Consider the following 17,469-nt stretch of genomic DNA (forward strand, 5'->3'; position numbering starts at 1 on the left):
TATGAGGGCAGGGATTGTATTTGTCTATTTACCACTGTATTCCTAGTGGCTAACACAGAACGGGGCACAAAACACTTGTTGACTGAATGAGTAAATGAATGAACCCTCAGCACAGCAACCTCAGCTGACCTCTATATTTCACCCTTTATGGAAGAGTTTGACTTTTTATGACTTTTTTGTTGAGCTTCGATTTAAATCCAGCTTTACTTGTTGTGGAGGACTGAAGGGTTTGAAATTACAGGTAGAAGGAAGCCCCATACTGACCTCTCGAAAGTGAGGAGGTTTTGCTGAAGTGCCGTGAACATTGGAGGTCAAGAATTTCCCGGTTAGTCCATGAGATTTTTATAGGGGAGGAGTCTTCAACTGGAAATGAAGGGTCATCCATGCCAGGAGCAGTTAAGGGATATCCAGGCTCACCCTGCGGGGAAACCCGCTGTCCTAGGGACACTTTGGAAATGCTGAAACAAACAACCGGGTGGGCTAAACTAACACAAGGGCATTCACAGGATACAGGCATCAGCAGCTCTGTGGGTGGTCCAGAAGGGCCAGCCTCCTAGCCCAAGTGCATCCTGTTTAGTGAGCTTCCCTCCATTTGGAACTGGGTTTTATGTGTTTCACAAGGTTGCTGGAAAGTTCTAACGAGAAGTAGAAATAACAAGGTGTGAAATTAGACAAGCAAGTCAAAGTCCACAAGGCAAACCAGATGCTGTCTTCAGAACTGCGTAGGTATAAATAGAGTATTTCACTAGAAAAAGGACAATGTGAATCGTCCTGGTGAATATACCTCTTTATAAGGTTCCCAACTTCCAGTTTTGGCCCTCTCAGGTAGTCACAGTTTTGTCAAGGAGATATTGTGAAATTCTCAAATCAAAACCTTTATTTGTTTTGATTTTAAGTGCCATTCTTTCTACTTTTCTAAAGAAGGAACTGTCAACACTCTAAAAAGATGTCGAGAAATCTTGAAAAGAAATAGTCAAACCACCACTTCAAAAGACTGAAAATCATTGAGGTGGTTTTTATTTATTGAGTACCAGGCAAGAGAGATTTTTAGAAACTACCAAGCAGATTTTTAAAGTGAAAATTATACTCCAATTCTGTGTCATGGAGAGAAAACTCTAGCATCGATGTAAATAATAGTCTGTTAACTTGAATTCCCCAGTCTGAAAAGAAGCATTCTGCACGAGCTAACGAAGTTAGTAAGTATCATTGAAGCAGCAGTTGTGAATAGTATATATTGAGGGACCAAACAGGAGAGAATAATGGGTGGCAAATAAATAACATGATTAACCAAGTGTAAGAGGGAGGCGTGGCCCGATGAGGAGAAACCAGCCAGTAGGTTGCACCTCTAAGGTAGGTACTACCGAGAATCACCAGTATTTCTTAAAATCTGTGTAATACTCTTGCCATTGCAATATCACATTAATGAGAAAAGTCCTAGAAGACTTGCTTTAGGTATACTTTAAGAAAAGCGTAACAAAAATCAACTTTATACGGAACTAAAAATAACGATAATTATTGTTGCAAAGTATTTTCTTTTTGTTTTTGCATCCACAAACACACACCCTCACAAACATACATTCTCTCCAGTACGTGAATGTACCAGCCCTTCCCCAACTTGAGATTCACAGGCTAATTGGTGCCATGTTTTAGCAGTGCTGGAGATATCAACATCACGGAGTTTGCAGCCTGGAGTACTTCTGAAATTTCCCAGAATACACTGATGTACTATAGTGGTCGGCTCTTCTGGATCAATGGCTTTAGGATTATCACAGCTCAGGAAATAAGTCAGAGAACCAGTGTCTCTGTTTTGGAACCAGCCAAATTTAATCAGTTCACAATCATTCAGACATCCCTCAAGCCTCTGCCAGGTACAGTATATTATTTCTGTTTACCCTCTTGCCTCCAAGTGTGTTTAGTTAAATAAGTGTTTACTTTGGGATTTGTTTTGTTTTGTTTTCTTAAAAAAATATTTAAGCCCTGAAGCGGGGCTTGAACTCACGAACTGTGAGATCATGACCTGAGCCAAAGTTGGACAGCCAACCGCCTGAGCCACTCAGGTGCCCCTTTGGGAATTTTTTCTTAAGAATTAAATTTTAGAGGTGCCTAGGTGGCTCAGTCGGTTAAGTGTCTGACTTCAGCTCAGACTTTGAGCCCTGCATCTAGCTCTGTGCTGACATTGCAGAACCTGGAGACTGCTTTGCATTCTGTGTCTCCCTCTTTCTTTGCCCCTCCCCCCCCATGCTCTGTCTCTCTCTGCCTCTCAAAAAAATAAATAAATAAAATGTTAAAAAAAAAGTTTTAAAAAGAAAAAGGCTTTGGTAGTTTCTCTTGGTTTGCTTGCATTTTACTCTTAATCCAAATTTGCAGCATGGAACAGTCAGAAAAAGAAGATTGTTAAGATATATTAAAAGAAAGGGAAATTTTATTTTCGTATTAATTATTAGTAATTTCTGTTAATTATCCATGTTCTCTATGATGTTTGAGAATCCTAAATTCTTTCCCCCTCTATTCTTTCTTTCATCCCATAGGGAACTTTTCTGTTACCCCCAAGGTTATCCCAGATTCTGTTCAAGAATCTTCCTTTAGGATTGAAGGAAATGCTTCAAGTTTTCAAATCCTGTGGAATGCTCCCCCAGCAGTGGATTGGGGTATAATTTTCTATAGTGTGGATTTCAGTTCTCATTCTAAGGTATAGTGTTGGTTCTAGTAACTTCCATTTCTCAAACAGGCTGTACCAACTGTATCAGCCCTGCCCACACTAATTTGTGCTTCCTTCATTTAGCCAAGCCTATTTCCTTTGTTGCTCCCAATTCATTTGATTATTAAGATTTTTCCTGAGGGCCGCCTGCCTGGCTCAGTTGGTTGAGCATTTGACTCTTGATTTTGGTTCAGGTCATGATCCCAGGGTTGTGGGACTGAGCCCCTCATTGGTCTCCATGCTGAGTGTGGAGACTGCTTGAGATTTTCTCTCTCTCCCTCTGCCCCTCTCCCCCACTCATGCTCTCTCTCTAAAAAAAAAAAAAAAAAATTAAAAAAAGAAAAGATTTTTCCTGAGAATGTTTTTTAAAAATTTAAAAAAAAGTTTATTTTTTGAAAGAGAGAGAGAGAGAGAGTGAGAGAGAGAGAATAAATGAGAATGAGCAGGAGAGGGGCAGAAAGAGAGGGAGACACGAAATCTGAAGCAAGCTCCAGGCTCTGAGCTGTCAGCACAGAGACCAAAGCGGGGCTCAAACCCATGAACTGTGAGATCATGACCTTAGCCACAGTCAGATACTCAGTTGACTGAGCCACCCAGGGGCCCCCTGAGAACTCTTGTTTGCAGCCAGTCTCTGATTGTTTTGTGGTTAATGTTAACGACTGGTATGTTAGGTACATTTTAACTGGTCTATGTGGAACCACATGGAACTTAGCAACATTAGCATTTCCAAAATTGCACTTTTGGTTCACAGGTGAACCAAAGTTTGGAGATTTTAGTTCATTAGGAATAAAAGGTTTTATGACTCCCTCACTAAGAAAATAATGTTTTGTTCTTATATTTTAGTTCCTGGCTAGTGAGCAGCAGCTTTCGCCTGTATTTACTGTGGAAGGGCTGGAGCCCTATGCCTTATTTAATCTCTCTGTCACTCCTTATACGTACTGGGGAAAGGGCCCCCAAACATCTCTGTCACTTCGAGCACCTGAAACAGGTACAGGGGTTAAAAGATCTTTTTAAAAGGGCAGAGCCTCATTTTCTATGCTCTACGGTAAATGGCTAATAATTTTTAAAAATAACTTTCAGTTCTGTAGATGTGTTGAGATTCAATACCTTTTCAATGACTTTTTGGAGATGAGAATAACACCATTAGTATCAGTCTGCATCATTTATTCCAAAAGCATATTCCAAAGATTTCTTAAAGATTGTTTCACTTGATTATAATAATACATATGATGCAGAAACCTGTTTCAGGTAACTTGTGAAACACTTGAGAAGGAAAACGGGAATATAATAGCAGGGACAGTTTCATGGAAGTCAGGCTTGTCTGAAGATGTTCTCACAGATGGTAACTCAGAAGCTTCCACAGGTGGATAACTCATGCCTGAATTTAATGTTTTCCTTTGGAATATGTTTTAAAAAGGATAGTAGTCGTGTCTTTACATGTGTATCACTACAAAATGTACAAAGCACATTTATATGTATCACTCCTTTATTAAACGTTTACTGCACACCTATTACGTGTCAGAGCATCATTTCCTCCTTGCATTTGATCCTCCCCCTGCGCCCTGAAAGGTAGCACAGGTGTTACTATCTCAGTTATGCAAATGAGAAAGCAGAAGCCTAGAGGTTGCCCAATGTAGAATAGCTGGGACTTAATCCAGACTTTCCACTGCCGTTTTATCAAGTCTCCACTCAGTCCTGTCTTCAAATGCTGGTAAATGACAGTATCATATTGATTTATTCACTATGAACTTATTAGCACAGGACCTGGCAGGCAGAAAGAGCTCAATAGGCATAGATATGCATTTTTTGTATGTTTTTTTTTTTTTAATTTTTTTTTTTCAACGTTTATTTTTGGGACAGAGAGAGACAGAGCATGAACAGGGGAGGGGCAGAGAGAGAGGGAGACACAGAATTGGAAACAGGCTCCAGGCTCTGAGCCATCAGCCCAGAGCCTGACGCGGGGCTCGAACTCACGGACCGCGAGATCGTGACCTGGCTGAAGTCAGACGCTTAACCAACTGCGCCACCCAGGCGCCCCTGTATGTTTGTTTTTAATTGTTAAGTTTCTTTCAACAATATTTACCCATGAGTCTCACAACAGGAACATAGTAGAGCCTGGGTAGGTCCTGGAGCAGTTAGCATTTGAATCCAGGTATGCTCTCTTTGAGATCATCTTGGGATGTCAGCTTTGGTAGGATTGTTCCGTGGAAATGGTTTTGCCTGCGTCTGTCAGGGGATGTACTGGGGACCTAGGGTCATCAGCATTCTGCTGGATGTTGGGGGGCAATAACAAATTAAAAGATTTGGCCTTTGCATTCAGGAAATTTACAATATAGTTGGGAAATTATTCAAATGGACAAATATTTATTAAGCGCTTACAGTGTGCTAGTCCTATACTAGATTTGAGGGGATTTAACAAGGAATAAGGAAAAGTGCTTTCTCTGATGGAGCTCATAAAACAGTAGAGAGATAAACACAGGCTTCCAACAATAACAGAAATGAGACAGTGAGAACTGAGTTTCAATGGCATAGAGTAAATAGACAAGACAGAATGCTTCATCTCTATCAAGCAGCCCCACCACTCTCAGGAGGTGACAATGGTCATAGACTGGAATGGCCACCAAAGGCCTTTGGGGAGGGGGAATTCTAGCTGGGCTCTAGGGAATGATTCAAGGAAAGGTATCCCGTATAAGCACAGTGTAAGAAGGCCTGGAGATTGGATAATGATGTGAGTGTTGAACATTGAGAAGCGATGTGACTGGAGTGGATAGTGGAAAGGGACCTTGTAGAGGAGTCCGAAGAAGGAAGACAGGCATCTTGCATGAAATGACATGGACATCAGGCAGAGGAATTTCTCTTGATTAAGAGGGAGATAAATTCATTGAAGGGCTGGGAGACATTAAATTGCTTGGTTCGGCTCTAGGATAAATGGTAGCCTCCAAACCATACTCTTGGGGTATACCCTGCTCCATGGAAGGGTTCAAGGTGAGAGGGCCTGGATCTGTGACATGCTGGATTTTACATCCTGAACTGGCTGAAGGCCAGGCCAAGTTGCTGCCTTTCATCCTGTGACTGCCATTTCCACCACCAGCTAAATCACTGTGGCAGGATGAGAATAAATATTGTATTTTTAAGGAGAACCAGCCCTACAGGGCACAGATGAGAAAGATGTGCCCAAGTGGTGGTAAGAGGGATTTGGGTTGCAGATAAGAAAGATTTGCTGAAATAGCAGGATAGGTTCCTGAAGAAATCTGTGGAATCTTCTCTCCTGAAGAATAAGATAGATACACTTCGATTTCTGGAATGAGAAGTATTTATTACTGTTTCTCCATCTCCTCATCATGAATGGTAAAAAGTCAACTTTGTATTTTTTTCTACCCTATCTGTGTCTCTGCTTTTCAGTTCCGTCGGCACCCCAGAATCCCAGGATATTTATATTACCAAGTGGGAAATACCATAACCAGAACAAAGTTGTGGTGGAATTTAGATGGAATAAGCCTAAGCATGAAAACGGCGTGTTAACGAGATTTGAAATGTTCTATCAAATATCCAACCAGAGAGACACAAATAAAACATTTGGAGACTGGATGGCTGTCAATGCAACCCCCTCAGAGATGTCTTTTCAGCTTGAAGGCATGAGTCCCGGGTACACTGTTGCCTTCCAGGTATAAGAGTGAAAACAGGGATACAGGGGTCTCAGTGGTGCAAACAGAAGGCTGATTAAAGGACCAGGTTAAGAATTCTGCCACTCTGTCAATAATTTGAGATCCACTATGGTCACGGAAGTCAAGTGGGTGGCAAAGATAGAGAGGGGAGAGGGGACAGCTAGGGTAAAGGACAGCTTGACAGCTTTCTTGCTTTCAGATTCAGAACAAACCATTATTTTTCCCTGTAATCACTATAGGTCGTGTACCTGGGTAGATGCTTTTATATTCCTTATCTCATTTGATCCCCTTACTGTCTGTGAAGAAAGAGCCATGTCCCTGGGTGTGTCAGTGAGTTACCAAAGCTGCATGGCTAGGAAGTGGTGTTCTGTAGTCCAGCTGCTAGAATCCTTTCCCCCGGATCACATCACTACGGTGAATCCTCTGGATGCCCCAACTTGGAGCTACTGCTGGAAATAAAACCTGAGGGTCTAGGTAGTTGATATCTCAGAGTTACTGTCTGGCTGCTGATAGACGAGAAAGTGAGAATAGGAGTCAAGAATAACAAGTGACTGCCACCCCATTTGGGCATTTTAACTTTAATATGAAATAGCTTTCTACTTACGATAGATGGCTTGATGATTTTCTTATCTTCATTAAATACCAAGTTGGTGATGTTATGCCCAGAATTCGCGATCCCCAAAGACTACCAGGGAGCCGAGTCCGATGCAAAAGCAAAAGAGCCTTTATTCGAGCTAGCTCGAGCTCAATCCCCTACCTGCACCGACGCAGTGGTGAGATACCAGGGAGAGAGAGCGAGTTTCAAAAGCACAAAGGTTTTATAGGGGTCTAGGGGCAGTTGGTGAGGTAATGGCTGTGGCCTCAGCCGATTGGCTGGGGAAGGGTCGTGGCCTTGGCGGATTGGCTGGGGAAGGGTCAGAGTCCTGTTACGCAGGTCACTGGGCGTGTTTTGATCGGGAAGTTTGAATGGGTGAGCGGGAGGTTACTCAAGGGGAGGAGGCGTGGTCAAGGTGGAGGACACAGAACAAGATGGAGTCGGACGGGGTAGGTCCGCCCTTACAGGTGACAATGTTGTACATATTTAGAATTATTTCCCGTTTCTTTTTGGGGAACATAATGCTTTGGGGAGTGTTTTAGAGATTTGAGTTTCCTAAGGATCTGTTTTCTCTTTGTAAAATTCTAATTTAATAGTTATTTTGTTAATATATTTGTTCAACATATACTAATCGAAGAAGTTGTACATAAAAGTTAAAGATAGTACACATTCTTATTTGTTGAGAATTATGTGTGTTCTGGTTAAATAAATATTCTGGTTAAGTGTATCTGTCTAAATGTACATATAGTTTCAGATCTCAGTCATCGCAGGATTGTGCAAGGTGATATGCACGGATATGCATGAGTTTCACTTAATGTGGTCTTGTGCAAAAGTGAAGACGTCTTGGTATATGTACATACCATGATGCACACACACACACACACACACACATACACACACCCCATGTACAGATAGTAGTATAATATGGTATAATATATACCATATATATACCATAGTATAATATGGTAAAATATATTTAACAGTAGAAGTATAATAAAAATAATCTAATACTTTGTTGACTGAGAGGGCACTTGAGGATCTACCTTTTGGGTCCATCATTATGGGTGTCAATTTCCTTTATAGGCTGTTATACACATGCAAGGTTGGGAAGTGGAAATGATTTATTACACAATAAAAGACGTCTACTAAAAGCTGTTTTCTTTTTTTTTCTTAATTTTTTTAAATGTTTTATTTATTTTTGAGACAGAGAGAGACAGAGCATGAGCAGGGGAAGGGCAGAGAGAGAGGGAGACACAGAATCTGAAGCAGGTTCCAGCCTCTGAGCTGTCAGCACAGAGCCTGATGCGGGGCTCAGACTCACGGACTGTGAGATCGTGAAGTCGGACGCCCAACCGACTGAGCCACCCAGGCGCCCCTCTTTTTTTTTTAATTTTTAGTACGTATTTATTTTTGAGAGAGAGACAGAGACAGAGTGTGTGAGGAGGAGAGGCAGAGAGAGAGGGAAACACAGAGTCCGAAGCAGGCTCCAGGCTTTGAGCTGTCAGAGCCTGACATGGTGCTTGAATTCACAAACTGCAAGCTCATGACCTGAGCTGAAGTCAGGTGCTTAACCGACTGAGCCACCCAGGCATCCCTAAAAGCTGTTTTTAAAAACCTTTGGTAGCGGGATGCAGAGTGGTACAGTATACAAGTATACAAACCCCACAAGACTTGATTTTTATGCCAGTTTCTGTGTATGTCATTGTGGATGAGTTACTTACTTAATTCTGATTTTGTCTAGTTTCTGCTCTTAGTAATTGTGAGAACTAAAAGAGATAATGTATGTAAAAGTGGTTTGAAATGCATAATTAATATTCAAATGTAAGTTTTAATTATTATTTTTCTTTTACAAATCTCATTTTTTAAAAGGTACAGTAAATTTGGTTGTTTAAAGCTTCTAGTTGTTTATTTCACAGTCTGTGGGAGTTTACCATAATATGCATAGTTTTGTTTCTTTTTTTTTTTTTTTTTTTTTTTTTAACGTTTTATTTATTTTTGGGACAGAGAGAGACAGAGCATGAACGGGGGAGGGGCAGAGAGAGAGGGAGACACAGAATCGGAAACAGGCTCCAGGCTCCGAGCCATCAGCCCAGAGCCTGACGCGGGGCTCGAACTCACGGACCGCGAGATCGTGACCTGGCTGAAGTCGGACGCTTAACCGACTGCGCCACCCAGGCGCCCTGCATAGTTTTGTTTCTGTTAAACGTTCTATATAATTTCATTTTGGAAATAGCTAAAGACCTTTTTTAGAAATTCAAATCTTTTGCAGGGGAGATTTGTGCCAATATTTTGTACTGTTCCAGACAACAATAGCAATGATAAAAACCACACCACCGGCATGAATGTGGGGCAATACTTACCTTTTAGTGATTTATTGCTTTATACTCAGATGGAAGTAACTATTTGAAACTATGCAGTCAGAGAAAGACAAAAACCCCTATGATTTCACTCCTATGTGGAACTGAAGAAACAAAACAGAAGAAGAACATGGGGGTGGGAAGGAAAGGCAAACCAGGAAACAGACTCTTAACTACAGAGAGCAAACTGAGGATTGCTGGAGGGGAGGTGGGTGGGGAATGGGCTGGATGGGTGATGGGGATTAAGGAGACTTGTCCAGATGAGCACAGGGTATTGTGTGTAAGTGATGAATCACTAAATTCTACACTGGAAACTAACTGTGTGTTAACTAACTGGAATTTAAGTAAAAACCTGACAGAAAAAAGAAACTATTCATAACTGATACCAAAATTGTGAAATGAAACCTTTGATAATTTATCAGTCTCAGAACGTAATTGCTGTCACTGAGGACACTGTTGAATGCAATTTTTCTGGTATTCTTTTCTTTCTCTAGGTTCGAGCCTTCACATCCAAAGGACCTGGACCATTTTCTGACACAGTAAAGTCCAGAACCTCAGGTATTCATTACCTAAAACCTGTGCAAAAAACAATTCATATTTTAAAAACATTTTTGACCCTTGGTATTCTCAGGGATATGAATGCTGTTTCTGAGCTGAAGTTAAAGTCAAATAACCAATTTTTATCACCAAACACACTTAACAAATCTGAGCTTAGGGCACCTGGCAGTGTTGATTGAGACTGGAACAGTAGATGAACCCAGAGAAGACCCATGGATTTCAGAATAGGCTGATGGTGAATCAAGGGATTTTGCCAAATGAAAGTTTTTTTTTCTCTTATATGTATTATCTACTTGTTTTTTGTTTTCAGAAATCAACCCATTTCCATATCTCATGACTCTTTTTGACAGCAAGATCGTTTTATTAGATATGGATCAAAATCACGTTGTATGGACATTTTCAGCAGAAGGAGACATCAGTACCATGGGCTACACAGCTGATAATGGAATGGGATATTATGCTCAAGGAGACTCACTCTGCCTTCTGAACATGCACAACAGATCCAGCTCTGAGGTATTTCACTATGTAACTATTCTGGAAGGAAGGACATGGATAATTTACATATCACACCACCCTATAATTAAATAGGCTGGTCAGTGGTCGAGCCATTAAGATTAGAATGGTTGGAAACGACAAATGTTGCGTAATTATTTAGTCACAAATGAATAGTGATTAGATTTTGGGCAAATATCATTCAGGATCAATTTTGCAAATAGTTTTATTTGGTTTAAGGCACTGTGTTAGTTCCTGGGATAGAGGTAAAAAAGAAAAAAAGAATCACAGTCTTTGAACAAACCCAGTCTGGTATTAGCCTAACACTAGGAGGACAGTAGTGTGTAATGATTCATGGCTGAGCTTTGGGATCTGAAATTTAGAACTTAAATCTGGCTTCGCCATTTACTAGATCTGTGACCATCAGCAAGTTATTTAACTTGTGGCATCTCTTCACATGGTTCCTGTGAAGATTAAATGAGATGACCGACGTAAGGCACTTAGCACGATGCCTGGCATGTGGTGGCGTTCATGGAGTGTCAGCTAGTGGAACAGACAGACAGAAGACGTTATCGTGCTATGCTGAGGGCAGGATGTGGTGGCATCACAGAAAATGGATGATCAATCCAGGTTGGAGTGGTTGAGTGGAAAGACACCTTGGGAAGATGAGCCAGGGGAAGGTGGGAAAAACTTAAGGGGTAGCAAGTGCAAAGACAGGAATACAAGAGAGCCATAGCACATCCAGGAGGCTGAAAATAGAGTGAGCTTGGAATGAAGGTGGGAGTGAGGGTGAACAAAAGACAGGTGAAAAAGCTGAAGTAGTAGGCAGGAGCCTGAATATAATGGGCCTCTTTAACTGTGCTAAGGTGTGGAGGGCCAATCCTGAAGCCAACATCAAGCCATTAAAGAAATTTAGTGGGTCATTCACATGATCAAGTTATGTTTTAGAAAGACCTCTCCATTCGTGGTGTGAATCATGACTTAGAGAACGTTAAATCTGTGACACTTAGGAGGCTATCACAGAAAGTCAGACAGGAAATGTCAGGCAGGAAATGAGAGCCAGTGAGGTGAGAAAGGAGAGGACCAATTTGGGACATATTTCAAACGGGACTAGTTCACCGTGGGGAGTCATGAGAGGAAGATGTCAAGGATGAACCACATTTGTCAGGATTGCTGCTCAGGTGGATGTTGGAAATCCATAAAAATATAATCTGTAGGAGAAAAGAAGGGTTTGGGGGTGGAGTAATGAATTCTGTTTCCTGGGATCATTCATATGGAGATGTTCAGTAGTCAGTTTGGATCAGTAACTCGGTGAGGGATATTGCTACTGTTCTTGTAGCACTGGTCTATGGATTACAGTTGAAGTCAAGGTAGTGGAAGCTAACCAGGAGAAAGAATACAATGTGAGAAGAGAAGAGGACCAGTGTTATAATGGTACACAGTACAGAGCTATTGACGTTTTGGATTACAGAGAAGTGCAGTAAACAAGTAATATGGTAGATTACCGAAAAGTCCTCAGATTTGGGGGAAAAAAAATGACCACTCTCTCCTTGGCTGTGTTTTCTACCTATTGTTAAGATTTTCCGAGATGCACTGGTCTTTGATATCACAATTATTACAATTGACTGGATTTCAAGGCATCTCTACTTTGTGCTAGAAGAATCACAAAATGGCATGCAAATATTTGATGTTGATCTTGAACACAAGGTGAAGTACCCCAGAAAGCTGGACATTTGCAATAGAAATTCAACAATAATCTCTTTTTCTGTATATCCTTTTTTAAGGTATGTAAAGTATGAGTATCTGTTTCTGTTGTGACGAAATAGAGGCATATCCAATACAATATCTTTGGTTTAATATTAGAAGCTATTGATGGGAAAATAAGATGCTTACGGTCCTTGACTAGCTATATTAACTTATAGTAAGTAACTCCACACATTAATTATGAGCCCATAGCCACAAATATGCAAATTTAATCCATACTGACGATTTGGCTAACCTAAAGTTAGGGTCATTACCAGTAGGAAACTAAAGCAGATTTTCATACCAGTGGATTTCCTAATAACCTCAGATGATAAGGATGAGAAGAGGACTGAGACAGTGGCAGGAGATGAACAGGAGATACGCAGCATGTCATGCTAATGCTATTCTGGGCTCACCCATCTGTAATTAATGTCCTTGTAAGATGAGTTTTAAGGCCTCCATTCACCAACTGATAGCAGTTTTTCATGCTGAAAGATGTATTTTGTTTGTGTCATAAGCATGGTTATTCTATTTTGAAACTAGATTGTTAACTGGCATTAAGAAGCAGAAACAAACTTGAGAGGAGGGGAATGGAGATGGGTGTTGATGAAAAGTAGGCAAATGTATTTCACATGTACAGCCGTTAATGAACCATTCAGTATACCACCCTCAGGTCATTTTAGTCCAAAGCTTTAGTTGTAAACACTTTATTGAGAAATCATGGGAAAATGGTACAAACTAGATTGCTTTTGGCCCCCTCCATCTCAGAAGATTATTGTACATGTGGACACATTCTCTCCAAAGGCTGTGTTTGTCTCTCCAGTCGTTAGGAATGATTAATCTTCATTGGAAACTAATGTTTGCAATAATATGCTTTACTCATTAAGTTGGAGGGTCTTTTTTTTCCCCCATAGTCGCCTGTATTGGACAGAAGTTTCCGATTTGGGCCCTCAGATGTTCTACTACAGTATTATCAACCAGACCTTGAGTCACATTCTTCCACCCACAGCCACAAACCATTCAAATGGAAGGAAACAGTGTTTTTGCAGCATTACTCAATTCGAGTTTAGTGGAGCAATGACTATTGACACCTCTGATCTAGAGAGACCACAGATATATTTTGTGAAAGGGCAAGAGATCTGGGCCATGGATCTGGAAGGATGTCGGTGTTGGCGAGTTATCATGGTGCCTACTCTGCTTGGTAAGATATCTATGTGTGTACATAGATACCCATTAGTGATGGTGGCCCTTCCTGTTCAATTAAAAAGGGTGTGCATTCTACATGTATTCAAAAGAATACACACATGGTTATTTGCTCTGGACCATGCCAAATGTTCCCAAAGAATTCAAGTCAAGTTGTTTCCAGGCAAATTGTGCACAGACGTTCACACAATTTTCTGGATCTGTGGTTTCATTGTTGTTGTTATCTTATAATTAACAGTAGAGCTATAATTTATTAAGTTTAACTACATAGCCTAACCAAGCTACCAAATGTATTATCTCATTTAATTTTCAAAACACCTTGATGAAGTAGATAATAGTATGCTCATTTTACAGATGAGAAAACTGAGACCCAGAAAGGTAAGGTATTTGTCCAAAAGGCTACAATTAGAGGAGGATCTGCGGTTGGAAAGTGGGCCTAACTACAACATCTGTGATCTTACTACCAGTACCCTACTTTACTTCTGTTTTGATGATCTCATTGACTCCACATTCAGCATGAGTTTATCAATACTTGACATCACGTGCTTGTGGAGGAAATACTTAAATGTCTGAAGTGATTTGGAGGTCTCCTAATTAGGAGTAATTGCAGCAGAAAAAAAAATGCACTCTAAATACCTCCATACATTGTTAAGAGTCTACTCTTCACTGTTCAAGGTAGTAGCAACTAGTCACATGTGATTTAAGTTCAAGTTAATTAAGATTAAACAAAATTAAAAGTTTAATTCCACAGTCATGTTAGCCACATTTTAAATACTCAAACCACAAGTGGCTAATGGTTACTGTATTGGTCAGTGTAGACATAAAATATTGCCATCATCAGAAGTGTTTTTGGACATTGCTGGTCTTTATATTAAAGTTTTGAAATTACAAACGTATGTGTGTGCATGTGTATGTGTGTGTGTGTGTGTGTGTGTGTGTGTGTTATAACTGCACATATGGTTTTGTTGACATGTTACCCAGAGCCTTTTCTAATATACTTTCAATGGGCTTAAGAGTAGAGATATATTTTGAACTTCTCGTATTAGGAGAATTACTTGTTTCTGTTGAATCTGTGACACAGACTCCTTCCTTGATCAAATGTTCCCCTTTTCTCAACTGGGCCTTGACCTGAGTCTTCCTTGTCTGTCATTGTTGAGTCTAGTTTTAGCAAGAATCTTGCTAAATCAGTTTAGGGATAACCCCCCACCCTTGGTATCTGATCAAGTCCTTCATCTCCCACACTTGATTTCTTGGGTTGCCTTTAGCAAAAATCATAGGAAGATTAGCAAGAATCTCCCTACCCTCGATGTCTTCTCTTAGTAATTTTCTATCCACTGACTCCATAATTTTGCTTGTTGGCTCTGAATCCCCAGCTTGCTTTTTTGTATGTGAAGTTGAGCACATCTCTCTCTCCTATTGCAATATTGCAACAGTCTTAACTAAAGTCTTTCTTACCATTTAAACAAGTGTCAGAATAAATTTTCTTTACCATCTGATACACAAGAATTATCTAGTAGGCCATTATCTTATAGATATAGAATTGGTTAGTCTTTCAGGAATCCACAATTGAAATTTATAACCCTAAAATTAGAAAATTTGAATGACTTTAGAGATGTTTTAGCTGGAATGATATTGGAAGAAATCCCCTCTACACCCTTGCTTGAATAATACCCATTTATAAAAAAATATGTCTTTATAAGGAAATTTTTTATTTTTTGAATAATTCTAAATATTAGATTTTTTCCTTACATTTAGCCAAAATTTTCTCCCCATTTCTCCCATTCATTGATCTGAGTTCTGACCTCTAATTTTATACAGAATAAATCAATAACTTTCTACATGATAGCCATTCAAGTATGTAGTGACTTCTGTCATAGCTCATTTTCCTTTGGAGGAAAAATTCATGTATTTGTAACTACTCCTCACATGATGTGGCTTCTAGATCTTTCTTTACCCTAGTAACCCTCCTGTTGTTTCACTCCAGCTGCTTAATATCCTCTTAAGTGTCACCCCCATAATGACCCCCTGTACTGTCGATGTGTTCTGGTTAGCGCAGGGGGTCTCTGACTTCCTCTGTCTTCTTTTATTGAAGCTGAAGGTGGCATCAGGTCTTTTGGCTGCCTGCTGTTTGAAAAACCCATAGTTTTTTTCATGTTAACTATTATTAAGCCAGATTCCTTTCATTTGTTATTTTTAGAATTGATCTTAAACTTGAATTTAGGGTGTCACATTTATTCCTATTACATTTCAATCCATTTCCTGATTTTGTAGAGATATTTTCAAAGTTTAAGCCAGTAATTGAACATACTAGTGTCAGTAAGAATCAGGTATCATCTACAAAATTGGTAAGTGTACTTACTCTGTGTTTATTCCAAATTACTGATAAAAAATATTGAGCAAGACACTGAGCCCTGGGCCTGTCGTCCAACACCTCCCTTCCGATAGGTATTGTTTGATGTGGAGTCACACAGGTTAAGTTGAAAATCTTGGCTCTGGTCTTTACTAACTTTGTGGCCTTGAGGAGATTATTTAACTCCTTAAAGCCTCAGTTTACACTTCTAGAAAATGAGGCCAATTATGATAGTATTTACCTTATTGGCTTGGTATGGAACTAAAATGAGAAAACATCTGTAAAATCCTTGGCCTAATGACATAAAACAAAGGTGGTATTTTTTTTTCTTATTGAAATGATAGAAAGATTAAAAATTAGCAATTACAATACAGAAAAGGGATTTCACATATTGTTTTGAGTAGAAAACGTGAGTTACGTATTTTGTTTTTTCTGTTCTTTATTTTATGTTTTTCATGAGCAGGAGAAATGCTTGAAAGTTTAACTGTGGATGGGGAATTTCTCTACTGGATCTCCTCAGCAAAGGACAGCACACAGATTTATCAAGCAAAGAAAAACAATGGGGCCATCCTTTCCCGGGTGAAGGCCCAAGGGAGTAAGCATATCTTGGCTTACAGTTCAGTTCTGCAGCCTTTTTCAGGTAATAAAATCACACTGTTCATCAGCACGTTCTCCCGTCTGGGGGGGCAGAAAAGTCTCAGAATATCTCCTCCAGGCTGCCCCCTCAAGCCCTTCGTTGTGTGCTCAGTGTTGGTCCAAACTGCGAGGATGGGTGCACGCTGCGATTGCTGTTTGCCCTGGGTCACAATTGATCTCCGTGTGTATACATGACTTGAGTCGTCTTAGAGAGTTTTAGACATGGGAAACCCTTGTCTATCATTCTGTCTGTCTCCTTTTCTCTTTGCATTCTCATAATTTCTTTTCTGTCTTTTTTTCTCCTCTGACAATATTTTTAGAAATCCCCGTTGTGTCAAAAAGCACTGCATAAAATTTCAGGTCTTTTTCAAGGTAAAGTGCTTTATTTGTTGTGGTATTATGTATGTCAACTGTTCATCATGTGTATATGTGTGCTATCATTTTTGCTAAGTTCCTCCCTTTTTTTAAATGTGTCACTCATTAAGTTTTTTAGTGTTGTGCTTCTAACTCTATCTCCCTCAGAAACCCTATGGATTTTATTGTACAATTTTGTAAAATGCAATGACTTTTAGGAATGCGTGGATGGCACTATGGCGGAACTAGCTATATATTTTCTGAGAGTCATAATACTAATAAAAAAGTTTGAACTCTAAAAGCCAACCGACCAAAATTAAAAACATTACATACACTGAGGGTGGCCTTCACACCTAAAGAGGTTTTTAGTTTTTTCTCAAGCTATCTGCCATTAGGGTGGCAATATCATTTTAAATTAAGCATAATTACCCCCTAGAGAGGGGCAGAAAGAATTGAACACACTCTCTCTGCTTAAATGTATTCAGTTATAAAATAGGAAAAAAATGGGAGAATTTATAAATAAGCCAGGTACCTATTTTGGTAAAGTAGTTCACTTTTCATTTTGAGAAATTTAGGAGATTTGGTAAGTCCATTAAAAGTCTGTTTGAGATTGGAACGCACACATATACCCGCACATCCTTAAAAATAAAAGTTCTAAAGCTAGCATGAGTTTTTTTTAACTGGAATTAATTTAAAAAATATGGTTAATATTTAAACAATTTTTTTTTAACATTTATTTATTTTTGAGAAAGAGAGACAGAGCATAAGTGGGGGTGGGGCAGAGAGAGAGGGAGACACAGAATCCGAAGAAGAGTCCA

The 17,469-nt window shown here is 39.7% G+C and overlaps 1 protein-coding gene across 2 annotated transcripts in view; it reads left to right on the forward strand.

Annotated features, from left to right (window-relative positions):
* The window catches only part of ROS1 (ROS proto-oncogene 1, receptor tyrosine kinase), a 117,635-nt gene that overhangs the window by 53,405 nt on the left and 46,761 nt on the right, over window positions 1-17,469 (forward strand). Inside the window, exons 19-27 of one of the 2 annotated variants that reach the window (XM_047102783.1) lie at window positions 1,651-1,868; window positions 2,529-2,689; window positions 3,542-3,686; window positions 6,101-6,363; window positions 9,810-9,873; window positions 10,184-10,386; window positions 11,944-12,149; window positions 13,023-13,309; window positions 16,122-16,301. In XM_047102783.1, coding sequence (XP_046958739.1) covers window positions 1,651-1,868; window positions 2,529-2,689; window positions 3,542-3,686; window positions 6,101-6,363; window positions 9,810-9,873; window positions 10,184-10,386; window positions 11,944-12,149; window positions 13,023-13,309; window positions 16,122-16,301 — 1,727 coding nt within the window. The remainder of the gene's footprint in view (window positions 1-1,650; window positions 1,869-2,528; window positions 2,690-3,541; window positions 3,687-6,100; window positions 6,364-9,809; window positions 9,874-10,183; window positions 10,387-11,943; window positions 12,150-13,022; window positions 13,310-16,121; window positions 16,302-17,469) is intronic. The other variant, XM_047102784.1, reaches the window with a different exon arrangement.

Source organism: Lynx rufus, unplaced genomic scaffold (assembly GCF_022079265.1).
Source record: "Lynx rufus isolate CCGP_SWC_20201006 ecotype Redwood Valley unplaced genomic scaffold, mLynRuf1.p SCAF_6, whole genome shotgun sequence".
NCBI lineage: Eukaryota > Metazoa > Chordata > Mammalia > Carnivora > Felidae > Lynx > Lynx rufus.